General features: G+C 40.7%; 1 protein-coding gene across 8 annotated transcripts in view; it reads left to right on the top strand.

The window, feature by feature from the left end:
• Positions 1-18,125, top strand: part of LOC128770374 (pleckstrin homology domain-containing family A member 5-like) — a 69,489-nt gene that overhangs the window by 31,600 nt on the left and 19,764 nt on the right. For 7 of the 8 annotated variants that reach the window (XM_053884751.1, XM_053884744.1, XM_053884745.1 and 4 more), the window contains 6 exons: positions 6,048-6,131; positions 13,551-13,662; positions 13,742-13,846; positions 15,257-15,329; positions 16,319-16,419; positions 17,556-17,671. In XM_053884751.1, the coding sequence (XP_053740726.1) occupies positions 6,048-6,131; positions 13,551-13,662; positions 13,742-13,846; positions 15,257-15,329; positions 16,319-16,419; positions 17,556-17,671 (591 nt within the window). The other variant, XM_053884750.1, reaches the window with a different exon arrangement.

Here is an 18,125-nt window from a genome sequence, read left to right as displayed (position 1 = left end):
TTCTGAATCTAAAGTTCTGACACCCACTGAGGAAGTAATCCAAGTGTAGTCACCAGCCCATCTAAGGCTTTCCTCCTGTAACGTCCATTATTTCTGACAGACTGTCACGTCTTACTTTCTGCAATTGCTTCCGAGCTCAGACAGCTTGTTTGCATGGCTCTGAAATGATCCTGAAAGGCCTGTTTAGCCGCGTCACCTTGACACAATATGCACACAGTCACAGCTGCCTCAGGCTGAGCTAATTGAGGGAAAAGGAGTCAGATTTATAGCCTCAACGGCCAGCTGTTTTGGTGAAGTCAAAGCCTTACAGGCGCTTGAATGTGTCTGCGTCGTGGCGCAGCGCATCTTTGAAGATGCCCGAGCAGATACTGTATTGATGTCCAGATACTGCAGGAGAGTGACCGCACGGTTCTTTATTATGCTGCTTTAAGTGGAGCCCCTCTGGGTGAGGGGATGCAAACCCTGTGTTTTCTTTTTGTCTTCCCCAAGCTGCCCCCCACATGCCCTCTTCCAAACTGCCTAGTCTGCTTTCTTCAGCTCAGCTTTTGTGCTCAGGCCTATTCATACCTTCAGTCAATGTCCACGTCGCTGTGAGGAGTTCCTCCACAATGCTTTTTATGATTCTAGTTTAGAACACCGGGTACTATTTCACGGTGTTAATCAGCCCGCACTGGTCCTCTCCAGTATTATGTCCAAAGCTTCCGTCTTGTGTAATAGGATTAGATTTTTGAGCTTTAATGACTGAATTAATCATCACAGAGAGGCTCTTGATGGAGATTTGCAGCAAGGTTTAAAGAGTAAAGTCTCACCAAAACTTTTAAATTCACCTGTTGGTTTCTTGCTTTCTCTTGAAATACATGAAATTGCTGTTTGGATTGTGTATATTAATTTGACGAAGAAGGCAGCTAAGATTTAACTAAACAACTAATACATGAAAAATGTATTAATGTTCTCCACCAGCAAAAATGCATCTTAACCGACAAATGCCTCCGGTTTTAATTAGCTTTTGCATCATTATGTGACGCATAAACATAAAAACCAATTGGTTGTGAAGTGAGATTCCAAAAACATAGGTCTCTAAAAATGCTCCAGATTAATTGACTAATATTTGGAATGATGATGAACTGAGTGTCTGTGTCACCCATCTCTACGCCCTGTTATGAAGAAGTTAATAATTAGAAATATAATGAAGTTAGTTTAAACTGCATGATGCTAATGATAGGCTTCATCACTATGATGAATAATCCATCATAACCGACACATTGATGCTTCTTGTGAGCAGCTGTCTTAGATGTTGCCACATGGTCACATGGAAATGCACTTGCTTATTGGTAATGATGATATGGGCCATAAGTACTGGAATGTGTACCATGCTGTCGGCGTCAAAGGGGTAATTTAAATCTCTCTTTCAGAGAGCATTGCCGCCATAGAAAAGGTATCGCAATGGTTCCTTAGAAGTCAAAAATAGTAAGGAGTGTAACTCTTACTCTCTTGCTGTTACCGTACGTCACTGGTTGGTGCTCCATTTTAATGATCATTCAAATGTTAGAAGTACATGGTAAATATGTAATATGCAAATCCAAGTGTGAAGATGACCTGAATTTCATGTCATTTCACTTTTATTTATGCCTTTAAAAGCTTCACGTTTTAATAATGCCAAAGCAGTTGTGCAGAACTTCAGTGGTGTGGTGTTTTTAGGGGTCCACATCCATAAACACAATTACTACTTTTTGTGTGACAACTGGATGGGATCGGATCAGTATTGACCGATGATCAAGACTGTAGTGTTGGTATCGGAAAGGGAGAAAGTGTTACTGAGCCATCGCCTCTGGTAACCAAGGCTCTAAAATAAATAAATTAGTCGCAGATAAGAAGAAGATATGTAACTGTTCCTATACCTTTCTTAGTATTACAATAACATGCAGTTCTGAGGCCTGATATTTCTAGAGCAGTACTCCTTATGAGCTTGTTTAGCATATGTGTTGGAGGTTTTCACATGCATGTTGCTTCTTTAACTTGTTTTGAATTTCTTAACTTTCATATTATTTTTACCCATAAGCCCTTCTAAGGAAAAGTATCCAATTCATGTTGTGGTCTTGTTTACAGCGAATGCATTGTGCCTGCCTTAACAGTGTAAAAAAGTATTTGCATAGGGACATTAGTTTATTTTCAAACTGGTTCAACTATTTGTTGATCTCTGGTTAAGGGCTCACTTACGCTGGAGAGGAGGTCTGGTATGTTTGACTAGTGTCAGTGTGGCGCTGGTGCGCTTGTTGACCACCGATGGTTGTTAGGTTGTACTTGTTGTATAATGCATGTTGTTGCTCTGAAAGTGTAATAACATTTTACTTGATCAACTTGGGAATATTACTGTCGAAGCAACTGAATGATCACGGTCTTGTATAGCTAATTCAGTGTATTTTCAGTAGCTCAACTGGAATATGAGTCAACATCATTTGCTTTAAAGAGGCTCGCTCAACATGCAAGAGCCTGTATGATGCAACATATGTTTGATGGTCTTGCTTGAGCGATGACACATGAATGACTCTATTGTCTTGTCTGCTTACATTGTGTCCATATGAGCTGTGGAAAACAAGTTTAAGCCGTAAGGGGTGCCAGAATATACAGTGTTTGATGTTGCTAAGATGCTTGGAATGCTGGCTGTTGCTTATGATCTCTTTTGTGCTCCTGGATATTCTTGCATGTATTATTTCTATACTAAGAAAATGCATGTGTTTATTTATCATACAATTACGCAAGAACTTCATCTAAGGGAAACCTTTTACTTTGTTTATGGTTAAACCTAAAGTGGTGGGCAGTTACTGGGTTCAAAGCCCCACTGACAGCAATAAAACTAAGCTCCTCAGTTGTTGACCCTCAGAATGTAAGCCCTTCATTACTGGAGCTCATTGCTAATGACTGTGTTGAAGACAGTTCAAGCCTGCCCTTCCCTCCTCTCTGCGGGGCGGTCAGCTCTTACTGCCTCTTCTGACCTGCCCACCTCTCCCCACATCTGAGGTCAACAGTGAACACCAACACTCCCTTTTAAATAAAACAATCAGAAACCCTGAAACCAAGTGAAGTATGCAGACATCTTTTGCTGTGTATTAAAGCAGAAAATGCTACCATCTGCTGCCTTTTTTTTTGTACAGACCCATGATTTTATGCTAACTGAATCTGGACTGACCACAGACCACATCCTCCAGAGCATGTGTGACCATTTAAATGGTGTAGCAGCTAACATTAGTTGGCAGAAAAAGTTTCAGAAGAGATTTCTTGAGTGTGAGATGGAAATTTGACCCACGATGTTCTGCTGAAATAACATCTCCATCTCCATATTATAATGTGCCTTTGAGAGAACTAGGAGACAAGTCACGATAGTATTCCCACTACTTACAGTAAAACCTGAAATAGGGTATATATATTGTGTAAAAAATATTCGGCATAAGATTGGAAATTTTTCTAAATCTTGTGTTCAATGTGTTGGACAACACAAACCTGTCCTGTAAAAAAACATCCTGGTTCTATTCTTGCCTGCACAGTTCAGTTATGTATGTGATTTTATATCCCTTTCCACTGTGGGTTGACAACTGGACTGGTCTCTTATATTGCACAAGTCACGCAAGGAATGTTGAAGACCCTATTAATAGCTTCCGTCCATAGGTTGTGTGGCCCTTTGATGCCACACGACTACTCTTTAAATGCCTGACCCCGCAGTCGTGTCAGTCAACACATCAGCCCAAATCTTTACTCAAGGATGGCAGTCCGAATGATAGATTTCACCAAAGACATTGTGACAATTTGAAGAAGGATTTTACAATTGTGCTCTGCATTTGTAGACCAGTTGACCTCTATTGGTCACTGACATACATTATTCTTGAATTAAGAGAAGTTTATGCTTTGCAATGACCTGTATTCCATGAAAATCCAGCTGCTGATAACAACTACAAGACTGTATCATGACAAACAAATGTAGCCACCCGTCTGTGTCTCAATCAATTCAAGTGAATGCAAAGCTGAATTGAAGAAATGTCCAGTAAAAACTGACAACAAGCCAAGCCACCGCCACATCTCTGCTCAGTCACATTATCAATCAATACTTTTTGTTTTTAAGCCAGCGTAAACGTCATTGCAACATTATGCTGTAATCAAATCTTTTATCTTAGCTTGAATTTACTGTAATATTGAATGGTTAGATAAACGTGTTTTCATAGCAGGTTCCCCAGAAACTTCTTGTTTGCCAGCACAAATGAAAGTGCACTCAACATTCTGATCGCACGTCCATGTTTTGTTTGTAATTCAAAGGTTTAGCTGAATTTCAAAGCTAAAACAGTTGCACCCTTAATCCAAACTGTTTTTCCACTTTCTGATACCTGCACCATATCCAAAAAAACAAATTCAGAGTTGAACGCAAACACGGACTGACTTCATTTGGAGAAAGTGTGATACATTTCTTCTTAAAACACCATCAAAGGAAGACGCCCAGCAGTAGCCTGTTGAAGCTCAGTGTGCTGCACCAGATGTTTCCCTCACAGCCTTTTTTCCAGGCTCCTTCAAATGGTGCTGAATAACAACTGTAAATAGAGTGTGTAAAACTGAGCGGCTGAGGAGTGTGGGATCGTCTCAAGCTGTTTTGAACAAGTGCTCAGTTCAGAGTGATGTGGTTTGTTCAGGCGTCAAAAATAATTAGTTCTTTGTTGATGATGGCTTTCGCTATCTGTCCTCTCGAAGTTGACAGAATGCAGAACGCACAGAACGCTGGGTTAATGTCCTGGTCTTTAAATACTTCAACCTACAGCCTCATTTTAATAGGCCTCGCTGCCAATTTCAGATCATGTAACGGATAACACAAGATTAAAAAGATGGCTGCGTGTATTTGAAAAATAAGAAATTCCGTCTGTGTTCCTGCAAATGCTTATCTATCCAAACTTCTCAAACTTGCTATCCGAGCCTTTGTGTTTGAGAGGGATGTGTGCGCGGACACCAAAAAAATGGTACCAGCGGTCCGCCCCAACTACCACACAGAGCCCTCCGCTGCCAACAGAACCTTCTGTAATTATAGGCTGGAGCTGTGGAGACTTTAGCTCTCCAGGCTTAGCTGAAACTAAACACCCCATTTCATATTTGGTATTCGCTCCTTTCGGTACCCCATGTTTAAAAACCGTGTTATTTTTGGACTGAAATGATGCTTTGCTGATGACTGTGAATGATTGAGAATGAAGGAGGTTTCTAACCAACGGTACTGTTCTGGAGGTCGAGTTTGCGTCACATATTTAACATGTATTGAAACAGTAGACATGGAGTGGAATAATTGGAAGTTATATGATTATATTGAAGATTATATTGAAGGTGTGTTGAACCAATGTGGCTTTCATGTCCTTACTAATACTCACCCTGCAGAAGGTTGCCAACATTTATTTAATAGCCCTCAGTTCATCAAATATATCAAATATAATCCGTCTTTGAGTTGAAAGACAGTTCATGGAACCATCATGGCCACTCTCATTGTCCACATTTATCATCTTCTTATCTGCTACTTTTTTTTTGTCCTGCCAACAATGAGCATCACCTTTAAATTCATCCAAGTAATCTGAAAATTAAAGACTATTTTCAATGCCACAGAAGTCAAGAAGGCAAGTAACTTTTTGAAATACTCCCGTTCAGGCTGGCTGCCTTGACAAAAACTGCTTCCCGCCTTGCTTACATTCTCACGGGAAAAAACGTCACCTGACAGTAACAGGCAGCATATCAGAGTACAAGTTGTTCTCACTCTCCATCTCAAACATACACAGTTAAACTCAAAAATAAAACCGTCAGGACACACACCAGGGTCGTCCAGTCTGGTTTTGTTCATGTTGTCTTCTTATTAAAATAATAATAATAATTCTTCCTGAGTTTTCTGAACAGGTCAGTTTTTATTTCTGCTTATTTTGGGCTTTAGTCTCAAATGGAAAACCATCCTCAAAAGTAGCTCTTCCGGGTCATATTGCTAGAACTTGCTTTTACCAGGACGAAGATGTTTAACTTTTTTTTCTTCATGTTGACAGCCACAATGAACGAAAGGTGACCTGCAAGCATCCTGTCTCAGGCTCACCCTCTCAAGACAACTGCATCTTTGTCGTCAACGAACAGTAAGTCTCTTGTTGTTTTTGTTCCAGAATGTTGACTGGTGGCATTTTTTTCATCCTGTTGTTTACATTCTGAATCTGAATACCAAAAAAAACGTCACCAAGAGCTCTCCAAAGAGTACAGAGCACAAGTCCCCTATTGGACATCAACAATTCAGAGATACATTTGAGTTTTGAGTCATTTTTTGTCCCCCGTATGTAGCTGTCATGAATTTCTTTTTTTTATCTTCATGGTTGAAAATGAAAGAACTATTGTGTGTCATAGGAATGCACTCACATGCACTTGCTCGACCCTGTGACCTTTTCATTTCTTGTATTTTTGGGTGAGATTCCCCTTTACTATTGGACTTTGGGATTTTACCTTACCTCATGACAGCCCTTGTGATGGAAACTTGAACTTTCACTTCTACATGAATCATTGCACTGTTTGTGGTGTAACTTCCTGTCAGTTTCTGTTTTAAGAATTTGACTTCTATTTTCAAGTGTGAGTGAATGTTTCTCGTAATGAAGCGGTGAGAAAAGACCCATCATCAAATAGTCATATATCTCTCCCACACCTCCAGATATGCATGACCTTGATCAACTACTGATTCATGAACTAGCTGAACTACAATAAAATACCGCTGTGTTTGATAAGTATTGACAGGTTCTTAGTAGCACCAGGCCCTCCTGGCACTCTTCCAGCATAGGGGGAGTTTTAAGCAGTTATTGTCAACATGTAGTGAAGTGTGACTCACTTCACGTCACTGTCAGTCAAAGAGGACTCCACTGTTTATGGTGGAGGACCATCAAAGATATACAACATGTTCTCTTCCCATTGCTTACGATGGGGTGTGCTGCAATGTTGAAATGTTTTCATGTGCTCAAACATTGTACACATTTGCTGGCAAAAACTAGAAATGCTCGCAATTGAAGTCACATCAGGATCTTCAGAAAGTCATTTGTTTCTGGCTTGGTTTTGGCTGTTTAAGTTGACAAAGGGGATTGTTTTTTTTCCTTTCCAACGCGCAAGTGTTATGAAATAATACATGTTATAATGTGGTCTCCTCAGTCTTTCCAAACAGCAACATTTAGGCTCTTGGAGAGTTAGACAATAGATTCAGGTTTATTTTTAAAGTAACACAATGCTTCTAATTGAAGCTGTGATAACATTATCAGTGGAGGATTCTTCAGTGGGAACCGTCCATGGCAGACTCTTGACACATTCCACACTGTTCCTCTCACAGCTCTGCTTCTTTTCACACTGAGCGACAACATGCTTGTGGGAGATAATATCGACTTGAGCAATTAGCACTGCATCACAGTTAGATCATCTGTTCTATCCAACATTTGGGAAGCAAACTGGAAAGATGAAAGGTCTTTGTTTTCTGTCAGACTTGCTTTCCTGGTTTCATTCAATCCGATATTTGACATCCTTTAAGTTCAGGTTCTTTTTTCCCGGATTCCTAACAAAGGATCTGAGCATTATTATTTTGTTTAATCTGCATCCTTCTTGATAATAATAATAATGACAACCATTATTATGATTAGAATGAGTTAAAATGTTATAATACACTTGATATGTTTGCACATGATAAACCTAATTTTATTCATCATAGAATAAAGATGAAAAAGAGATGACATTAACTCTAAACAATATAAATATTCGCTGTACAAAACAAACAAGGTCAATTACTGCAATGTTGCTCAAACAACACAAAACCATTGTTGAGTGAAGTAATCGACCTTTGTCCATTAAATTCCATCCAAACCTCTAAAACTCTAATCAGATTTTCTGTATTATTATTAATCTGCGGTTGAACAATGAACCAAAAAAATGGCATTGCAGTTAGTAACAAAAAAAAGAGTCATTGTGGTTTGCTTGGTCAGTTGACTGAAACAACATGTGTATTGGTTGGTTAGTTTCTCAATACAGTCATTCGCTGGTGTAATAACATGAGGCGTGAGTGCAGCAGTTTAGATGGGTGCACAAAGACGACTGTTTGCTCTGCAGTAGTGTGTTGTTTACTTCACTGTCCTCCATCAGAGCTGACATTTGCGAGTGTCACTGTGCTTTACAAGCAGTCTTCTGACAACAACAACCTGCAAGCGTGTTGGTCATTGTCACTTGGTGTTCCCAGTCTGTTTGACAAGGAAATCTCCTTGTTTCTTTCAGCTTCTTCACTTGATGTTAAGAAATAGCCTAGCTTGAAGTGTTCTCTTCCTTCTTGCATACTTGGTCAGTCTTTTATTAAGTGGATTTACAGTCTACGGCTCACATTTCTTGAGCCACTTCCGTGAATGTCAGCGCTGGCATTCTTCTGTCAAACTGTCCACGTCGGGCCTATTTTTAGGGGGGTCCATGTGGTGAGTGCGTGCTGACAGGAAATATTTGGTGGACCAGGTCAAGTCAGGCAATAGTAAACATGTTTCTTGAGCATGTCTACCTAAATCAGAAATATTTGGAATGTCGTTCTGAAGGACAAGATGGTCTAAACAATGTTCTGGGCAAACAAACTGATAAATCTCATCTTCTGTCAGCATGTTCTCATCAGGGTTTGCCACAACAAGTCTACCTCCTCCATCGTGACCTAGCTTGGTCATCCTCCCGAGTCGCACCCACTTTCTGCATATCTTCGAAGGACTGCAAGTTTTAGAACTGAAGCTTTTTTTCCAATATTTTTCTCTTTGTGTGAAATAAGTTGGAATATTATGAGACTCATTTTTCTTTAAACTGTTCAAACTATTCTGTTGGTTATGCGAACTGCTGACGTCTCGTTCTATTTTGCTCTCAAGCTTAATCTCATGAAATTGAAGGATCCATACAACACCCCTTCCTTGTTGTAAGATTCCAAATGATGAGGACAAAGTATGATCTGAGGTGAAGGCAGTATCAGTAAGCTGACAATCTTCATGTCACATTACGCTGTACTATCATTGTGACTCATAATACAGCTGACTCGTAATTCAAAGGGTTCTGAGAATTATTTTGAAGGTTGAAGGAAACTTCAGTTTCTAAAACCAAGTCTTGTCATTGTCCTCTGCTTTATTTTATAACCTGTAGTTTATTAGTTCATGCATTTTAAAGTTTACTAAATGGTTGTTGTTGTTTTCAGAAAATCCATCCGTGGCTCTTTCTGGTACATGTGTTGTTTATTAGTTCATGCATTTTAAAGTTTACTGAATAGTTTTTGTTGTTTTCAGAAAATCCATCCGTGGCTCTTTCTGGTAAATGTGTCGTGTTGCACGCGAGCTGTGGGTGTTTTGGACTTGATGGCCAGTCACACATTTGCATTCCAGTGTTCTAAAAAGGTGCACTTATGTGTCTGACCTTTTTGTTGTTATCACCGGAGCCCTCGTGAGTCACTTGCTGCGAGGACATGAAGACTCACTTTTCCTCAGCCTCAGGTCATGGCATTCATCAGTGAAGAAATGTGAGTGGGTCGTCACACAATCGTTTCCACTTCTTCTCCGTCCTAGCGGGGCTCACATGTCTGATTTATCACCGCTTGATGATGAACTATTGGTGCACTGAGAGACATGACAAAGTTGATATCCTGCAACAAAAACTTGACTCCTTCCTGTCTATTTGTCCACATTCGTGTGTAGTGTCACGGTACATCAGTTTGCTGCCACTGTCTATTACAAACTGACAAGTAACACAACCTCCTGGGCAGCTTTTCTCGTGGAGTTTGATGAGCTGGGTGAATAAAAAGTGGTGCTTTCTCACAATCCTGCTTTTGGAAGACATGACTATTATGCCGAGGTGGGCTCATTCTGTTGATGCACCACTATTTTCTGGCAGATATTTTATTGCTCCTTTCATCTTTGCTTGTGTTAATGAGTTGAGTCCAAGACCAGCTCATACAGAGATGAAGTTCAAAACCAAGAGTTTGAGGACCCGATTCAAGACCAATACCACGGAGGGGGTGGGGAGACCACCCCACGCTGAATACAGAAAACAGAGGCATAAGTTCTTCGGTCATATGGACACATTCTTACTGCAAAAGATGCGGTAGCCATTGTTTTAAAATAAATCGGTCCCTCATTGGTCTTGGCCGCGACGAAAATAACAATGTTGTGTTGATCTCCAGTAGCAGGTGCTAAAGCAAACTTTTCAGCCTGTGTAAATGAAAGATGGTTTCAGTCCTGATCAATGTTCGCCTCATATCATGGTCCCCTCCGGTCAAAACAGTTTCAAAGCCCACTTATTTCTTTAGAACTGCTGCGTGGTCATTTCAAAAATGCACCCTCAGCCAGTCCGTTCAGTCGGCCCTCCCCTGCTCGGCTCGGGCGCCAGCCATCATTGGTGGTGTAATCCCCTCACGCTCTCTTTTTGCACACACAGTCTTTAACAGGCAGCCACACAAATTCCACGCCGGACCAGGCAGAGACGTGACATTTACTCACACAAATGTGGCTCACACATCAGCACGAAAACAGCGTCTGTGGACTTGTTTATGAAGTTGAAACAAGGACGACGAATCAGACATGTTCTGCTGATATTCGTCACTCTCCAACCCATGTCTCATGTTCTCTCTTTTATTTCTCTCCTCATTGTCCGTGGTGTCTTAGTAATAAGTGTGGTCAGCGCCGGTCATGGTGATACTTCACTGTAAAGTGTGATTGGAAGACTGCATACAGTGTTCCACTTTAAAAATTACTGGATCCACTTTGCTTTCCATCGACTGACTCTCTGCTGTAGCGATCCATTGGATAGAATCCCTGTGTGTCAGAGTTTTGGGCTTCCATGTTTTTCCCATCTGGATCAGCCCTAACGTATTTGCTCCTTGGGTAGTTTTTCCCATCCATTTTGTGATGATGTGAGCAAACAACATGCACCAGTGATTCATTTTAAAAAATTAAAATAATAAGAAATCGACCGCTGTCTTTTGGTTTCAACTCTATTTGTTTCATATCATATGTAGCTCAAACCCAAAAGTACAGACTGATCCCTGCACTGCAGCAGCTTTTGCTGTGATATTAGTTGCCCTTATCATATCTTTAGCCTTGCTTTGATTTACATCCACTGTGAGCAGCTTTCTTAAGGTCTGTTTGAACCCTTAGGTTCATGGCTTTCTTGACATCTCATAACACAAAGATGATGGTTTGAAGTTTCCAAGCGATGGAATCTGATTTGATCCTGGACAACTAGCCCTGGACTTTGAGCTTTTCGTAGAGCCATAACCCTGGATGGATGAATAGTTCATAAAAAGAGTTTTTCCTCGTTTGAATTGCTTGGCCACTTCTCAGCTTGAATGTTTTCATTGGTTCTAATAGTTCTCAGAGTCATCCGCTGACTCTTCTTCCACCAATACCTGTTACCAAGACCTCTAACATTGCATTCACATAGTGGCCACAGAAAATACACTTTGAATTAGTTTTGGGAGATGCTGAACAGTTTGCTGACAGGATGAAATTCACATGTGACTGGCCCAACTCTCCAGATCTTTTTGACCCCCTGGCCCAGAGCGGGCATTTTGGGTCATACAGCAGAGGAATGCCAGCTACTGCAACTGACCAATCTTCCCCATCTGCACGTATTATTGTGAAGTCTCGGCTCTGATTGGTCAACGCCCTCACTTGTTACCCTGAATGTTTGATATTGTTATTTGATCCCTCTTACTTTACAAGTAAACAATTGCTCTGACCACATTCACGTGTGAGTGTTCAGACAAACATGTCACGCGCAGCATGACAATGCCATTTGTCTACTTTTATGTTTCTTCTTGTGACTTCTGTCGAGGTCGAAATGTAGCGCTGTGTTTCCATCCACCCTCAGTCTGGAGGCTTAATGTCTCACTGCCTGATTTCACGCACTCAGTGTTTTTCAATTTCACTGCGCACAGATTGATTGACCTCCCCAAACTAATTGCCAACCAAGCCTCCGCACACCCTGAAGCTCTGAAGACAACAAAGTGTGTCGGTCCTGTCTAATCGATGATGGTCCAATCAGGGTTTTGCTTTTCACTGCAACACTGATAATCTGCAGTAATGAATGCAAATCTCGCGGCGTGTTCATGACTTTGCACATGCTGCTATTTTGAGCCGCCCGTTGGGGGTTCTGTGATTCAGTGGCGCATCAGTCACGCCCACACCTAAGGACTGTGATTTATCACATCTGGAAACTACGTTGTAAAACGGTTTGTCATCAAATACGGTGACTGTGCAGTGTAAGTCAGCGTGCCTACCCTGACTCACTCGGGTTTGCTTCCACGTTCCTCTGAGCACTGTGATGGACTGGTGACCCCATGCTAGAGCTCCTTCATCACCACCAGGGGTTGTGTTCTTAATCTGACTGATGACGGTGAAGACTGGAAAATGTCCCAGTCCAAAAGATAGCCTGTATTTTCTCTTGTTGCAGGAGTGAACTCTAACAAAAATGTCTCATACTAAATCTTTCGCTGAGGATACCTTAGGCTGTTTGTAGCATTAGCCACCAAGCTAGCTGGTTTCAACACGGCATGCAACTCAGACTCATTGTTCTGAGTGCAGATTGTTCTTGTATTGTTGTATTTACTTTATTTTGTTTGCTTTGTTGTTGAAGAGTGAACTGTTGTGTCTTTATACATTGGGTTTCTTGTGATGCATTGTATCTATAATTTGTAAGTTTAGTGTGCTTTGTTGCATGTGAAAAGCCAAACTGTAGTTTCTCTTGTAACAAAGGCTACAGAAATTGGCATTTTGAAAACGATCTTAAAAAATCGAGAATCCATCCCTCCCATTTTTATAGTAACTGTTGGAGATACAATTTGGCAGTCTTTAAGCTACAAAGGAATCAATGCAAGTGGTTGTGTTTAATGGTCTCATTAAGGCTGCACATACTGACACAATGATGAAAACAAACCACAGTAACTATATAACAGATAAAACCCAAAGCCTCCGTCGGCATTTTCCCTCCCATGATGAGCATATGAAAAAGAAACTGTTCATCCCCAAATAATATCAGCTTGTTTTGATTTGATTTGGGAAGATTCTGAAGTCTTGTTTTCTGTGGTTTGTTTTGATGATGAATTTACATGATTCACACACCTACAGCCACCATCCTTTTAATGGTGAAAAAAGTGACTATTCTTTTCTTCTACAGCTTAACTGTTGAACTGACTGTTGACTAGGATGTTGAATCAACTTTTTGAATTTGAATCTCTCGCGGGCCATTAGATGAGTTGTTGGGCCAAATTTGGCCCCGGGCCTTGTGTTTGACACGTGTGCATTAAGGGAATTAGTGCAAGAACTTAAATAAGACAAATACTGTTTACAGTCTACTGTCTACATGGCAATGTCTTTAATAAAACTTTGTATTGTTAACTATTATTATTATTGTTTTAGTTTTTATTATTTTTGATAACTGCTTCAACTAAGCATTTCTTGAACACATAAAAACAGTCGGTGAACTTGCAGCTTTCCTCTTATCACTGTTTTGTTTTTGGGTACCCTTTTAAGATCAACCTCAAAAGCGCCAGTGAGTGAGAAGAAGGAGCGACCAGTGAACACCATGAGTGAGGCTTCCACCTTCTCACCCGGAACTGAAAACACAAATGGCTCGGCTGCAAGAGTAAGTGACAAACTTGGACACTGTTTTGCTTTTTCAAATTATTCTTTTGACTTTCTGTTGAATTTTTTTTCTCTTTTAGTCATCCAGACCAGCCAAAAAAATTCATAATTTTGGGAAGAGGTCCAACTCCATCAGGAGGAATCCCAGTGCACCAGTTATCAAGAGGAACTGGCTTTATAAGCAGGTGAGCCAGTGTAGCTTCTCCAGCAGTACATTCGTGCTGTACTCTGTTTTTCAAAATCATCTCTTTCCCTTCTGCTTGCAGACTAATAATCTCATTATTATATTCATTATTTAAAGAAATTTGTTTGAGATTGATTATACATTGTGGTTGCTCCTGGTATTGGTTTAAAACGATCAAGAGGTTGACAATCTTGTGTTTTTATTCCTCAATTGTCTCCCCGTCTGGAGCATGTCTTACTTAAAGGACCATTGCTTAGTGGTGGGAGCTTGAAAGTTGAAGTGTAAAATGCAAATGCTGTTTCTTGCTTGGTCATTAGTCTTGCATTAGCGCTCTCTCTCGCTGTTAGATTTGCTGTATAGGAGTATTAAAGAAGCTTTTTGATGCTGCTGGATTTGTATTTCTTTGTCCGGTATCTGCTTAGCCAGCTTGAGTTCTGGACCGTCATGACAGCTTTTAGTTACGTGCAGAAAAAGAGGCGGTGGGGAGTCCACAACCAGAGTGAGGAAGTGGAAAACTCATTTAGTTGTGATTGCTGCCTCTTGGCGCAAGTCTACGCTCTGACGGAGGCGTTCTTTAAAACAGCTTCCTTTTCTTTGGGGACCCCAACCCAAGCTCAAGTGAAGGACTCCCAAATCTCCTTTCCTGAATAAAAGGAGGATTTGCACTTTTCGTTTCCTGCCTCATTGAAACTGAAGGCTATTGAAGTCCTGAGCTGAGGCAGAGCTGCAACTTTATAGTTGATTCATCGGTAGAACAAAGTGCCCGTGATTGATGTGTCGGTGAAAGCCTTTTTTTCCGAGCCTCTGTCCAAACAGTCGAACAGAAGTTTTGTTTCTTTTTCCTTCAACTTGCTGTGAAATATGTCCTTTGATCAGTTTAGGGAAGCATGCAGACAAAAGTTAATTTGGTAAAACGAACAAACAAAAACATCTGCTGGATTGAATCCTTTCAGTGGTAAACCTGCTGTTTCATGGTCTTGGATTTACATTTCTGCTGAAGCCCGCATGGAGCTCGACCATAATGACAAAACCATTTCACGTCCCTCCCCGCACTTCAGTCTGCATGTGAAGTATTCGATTAAAGACTCAAGTTTTCCTATGAAAGAAACAGGGAATTGTGACCCGATCCTTCACCTCCTCCTCTTTCACACTGAAAAGTCTTTAGATGACTGCGTTGCAGTAATGACTAGAAACTACTAAACTTGTGAACTAAAACCTGTTCACTGAGTAACAGCATAGTGTGCAGCTTTGAGCAGCAATCTCAGCATGACATGACATATGAAGTTGTGTCCAAAGTTGAATTGATTGCAGCACGTGCGTCTTGACGCACTGAGAATGTAACTTATTTTTCTAAAACTTGGAGCTGACTCACTTAAACTTGTGCGTGGCTCAAGCTTTCTTCTGTTTTCAGGACAGCACAGGCATGAAGTTGTGGAAGAAGAGGTGGTTTGTGCTGTCGGATTTGTGCCTCTTCTACTACAGAGGTGAGTTTTTAATACGTCTGTTGTGCCTCTCATGGGTACAGTGGAGTCAAAACAACAACAAACTGACTTTTTGTCTCTTATACGGCTGTCGCATTGTACATCTTGCCTAAAATGATTTGGATCATAAACTGTTAATTCATGTTTATCATCACATGACAAATTCATTTCCCTATATTAAGTGAAAATCTGCTTAAATACATAGATGAGACCGGCTGTCTCTGCGAGAGGGCAATACCTGCTTGAGGGATCGATGGGCTTTGTTTGCCTGCTCCATGCATAATAAATATTGACTCAGCTGCCTCTGGGAACTGTTTCATCGCTTCCCTATTGATAAAAGGTAGTACATACACAGTACATCACTGTTGTAGTTCGTGCCCTACTGAAAAAAAAACAAAAAACTATAGAATATGCTCAAGTCAGATATATCTCTTGATGAAGCCTTTCACAGATTAGATTTGAAAAGTGATGATGTCGAAATCATTAGAGCAGGAAAGTAGCGTAAGGACTCAAACAGAACAGTAAATTAGAGTAATGTGCTGCAGGCAGCAGCGATGAGATGCTCTCATACGGCGTGCCTCACACCGATTTTCTCTCCAATTAGTGTTTCTGATGCTGATTGCTTGTATCAGATTGGGAGATTAAGCAATTTTGTGATTTAAACTAAGCGCTCAGTCTAATTCCGCCCTGCGGCGAGCACCTCATAGTTGGCATGGAACCCCGTCTGCCAACCTAATAAGGATTACAGCCGATGAGCCGCGCAGGATGTTAAATCAATACGCATCATTTCCAGTGACTGAACTCAACACGTCCGAACCTTAATACTTCCCTTTTATTTTTGGCGGTCATGTTATGTGGAGGCTTCATGCTGCATGTACAATTTAAAAAAAAAAAAAAGTTTATAGTCAGTTTAGCAGATTGGTTTGTTTGGAATCATTTTGTACTGCGACTCTCAGATATCCTGACGAATGTCGTCCCCTTTAATCCTGCAGATGAGAAAGAGGAGGGAATACTGGGGAGCATCCTCCTGCCCAGCTTCCACGTGTCCATGTTGTCGGTTGATGACCACATCAACAGAAAGTATGCTTTTAAGGTGAGTGTTTTCACTGCTGTGAAAAACTATCCAGATTTGGATGCAAAATTCTCCTGTGTAGTTTACAGAATCTGGGTCCACCATCTTTATGTTCCAAATATATTTCATATTTGACTTAGTGACAGTTTTTCCGCTGGAGAAACATAAATGCATTTTCCCAACGCACACATCAACAAGAAGTTTTAACAATACATTTATCACGGATAGCTGTTATGAAACGGAATCTCTTCTTCATGATTCTAAGAAAGCAGACGAAGCACATTCCAAGTCTTTTGTCTGTACAAGCCGCTACCAGTGATGTACTGCTTTAACGTAGGAATAGTTCAGGCTGACATTCCATTCCAGGGCAACCGGCGCATTTTATGGGATTACAATGGTGTGTGCATTATTTGATTGTGAGTCCTTCATAAGCTCGGAGAGACAACAAAGTTATCCTGCCAAGCACAGCCGAACACAGACGCCCAGGAGTCTGCTCAAGGTCCCGCCAACCACACAGACCACTGTTTTCCATCTTAGCTGAGGTCGACAGAGAAACACACGAGCAGGGACATGACCTCCTCTGTTTACAGTGATTCACTCAGGAATGAGATTTCATTTTGACTGCCTGTTATTTATTTTAATCTCTGTTGTTTTGCTGTAGAAGGAAATATCATGCAAATAACTGACCCTTATCTTGCTGGCTTATTTTGGAGTGAGGACTGTAATGCACCTTGTTTTATTTTTAATTTTCTTTATTTTGTATTTTTTTTCTATTAATGTTTTTCTTGCTCTTTTTTTTCCGGTTCTGAAAACAAAATATGGAGCAATGTGTCGACAACTCAAGTCACTGGTAAGTCTTACCTAAGGCAGATTTACTGACCCTAATGTAATGGAATGTAAGAAAGCGTTGACTCACGCTTTGATTTATGCGCATGACACAGCTGCCCAAATATTTCTCAACCTATCACCCAGTATTTCTCCCCATTATGCGAGCCGACATGCATCATCTATTTAAATATTAGTCATCCCGCAGAGGCTTAAATGATCTGAAGACTGGAGCTGTTCTTGTACAAAAAAAGTCGGCTTCACTCCTAATATTCATCTTGTTTTGCAGATAACCTTTGCCATGTGCCCCCATTGTGTTCATCATCAAACAGGCTACACATCCAAACATGCGAACGTACTACTTCTGCACGGACACAGCCAAAGAGATGGAGTCCTGGATGAGGGTGATGACTGACGCAGCTTTAGTGCATTTAGAACCAGTCCAAAGGTTTGTATGAGAAATTATGATTCTGTGTAAATTCGCCAGCAATATGAATGTTTTTAAGACGTGTCTAGATTAGAAGATTTGAGGGTCACTATAGGTGGCATGTTGAAACCCAGAATGTAGCTGATAATTGTTGTTTTCCTTGTTTAAAATGCATAACAAATTCAAGCTCAATTGAAGAGTTGAAACATTTTTTATTCCTCTTCTATTTCTGAGGAAGAGAGATGTTTGTTAGTCACTTAAATTCCAATAGACACCGCTGTACCCCAAAACAACGTCGTTTGAAAAAGCTCAGCTTTCTTTTCGATGTTCTTCTTCCAGCCTTTTTGTTACCCCCAGTGCTGCACACTCAGGCACTCTGCGAGGGGCAGCTTTTTGAAAGAAAATAACTAAGGGAAAAGGTGTCCTTTTATGGCTGCTAAGGTGATCAAGTTGAACTTTGAAGCTGTGACCTTCC

This window comes from Synchiropus splendidus, chromosome 14 (assembly GCF_027744825.2).
Source record: "Synchiropus splendidus isolate RoL2022-P1 chromosome 14, RoL_Sspl_1.0, whole genome shotgun sequence".
Taxonomy (NCBI): Eukaryota; Metazoa; Chordata; class Actinopteri; order Syngnathiformes; family Callionymidae; genus Synchiropus; species Synchiropus splendidus.
Note: the sequence above shows the minus strand (reverse complement) of the source record. Positions and strands in the feature narration are given on the sequence as shown.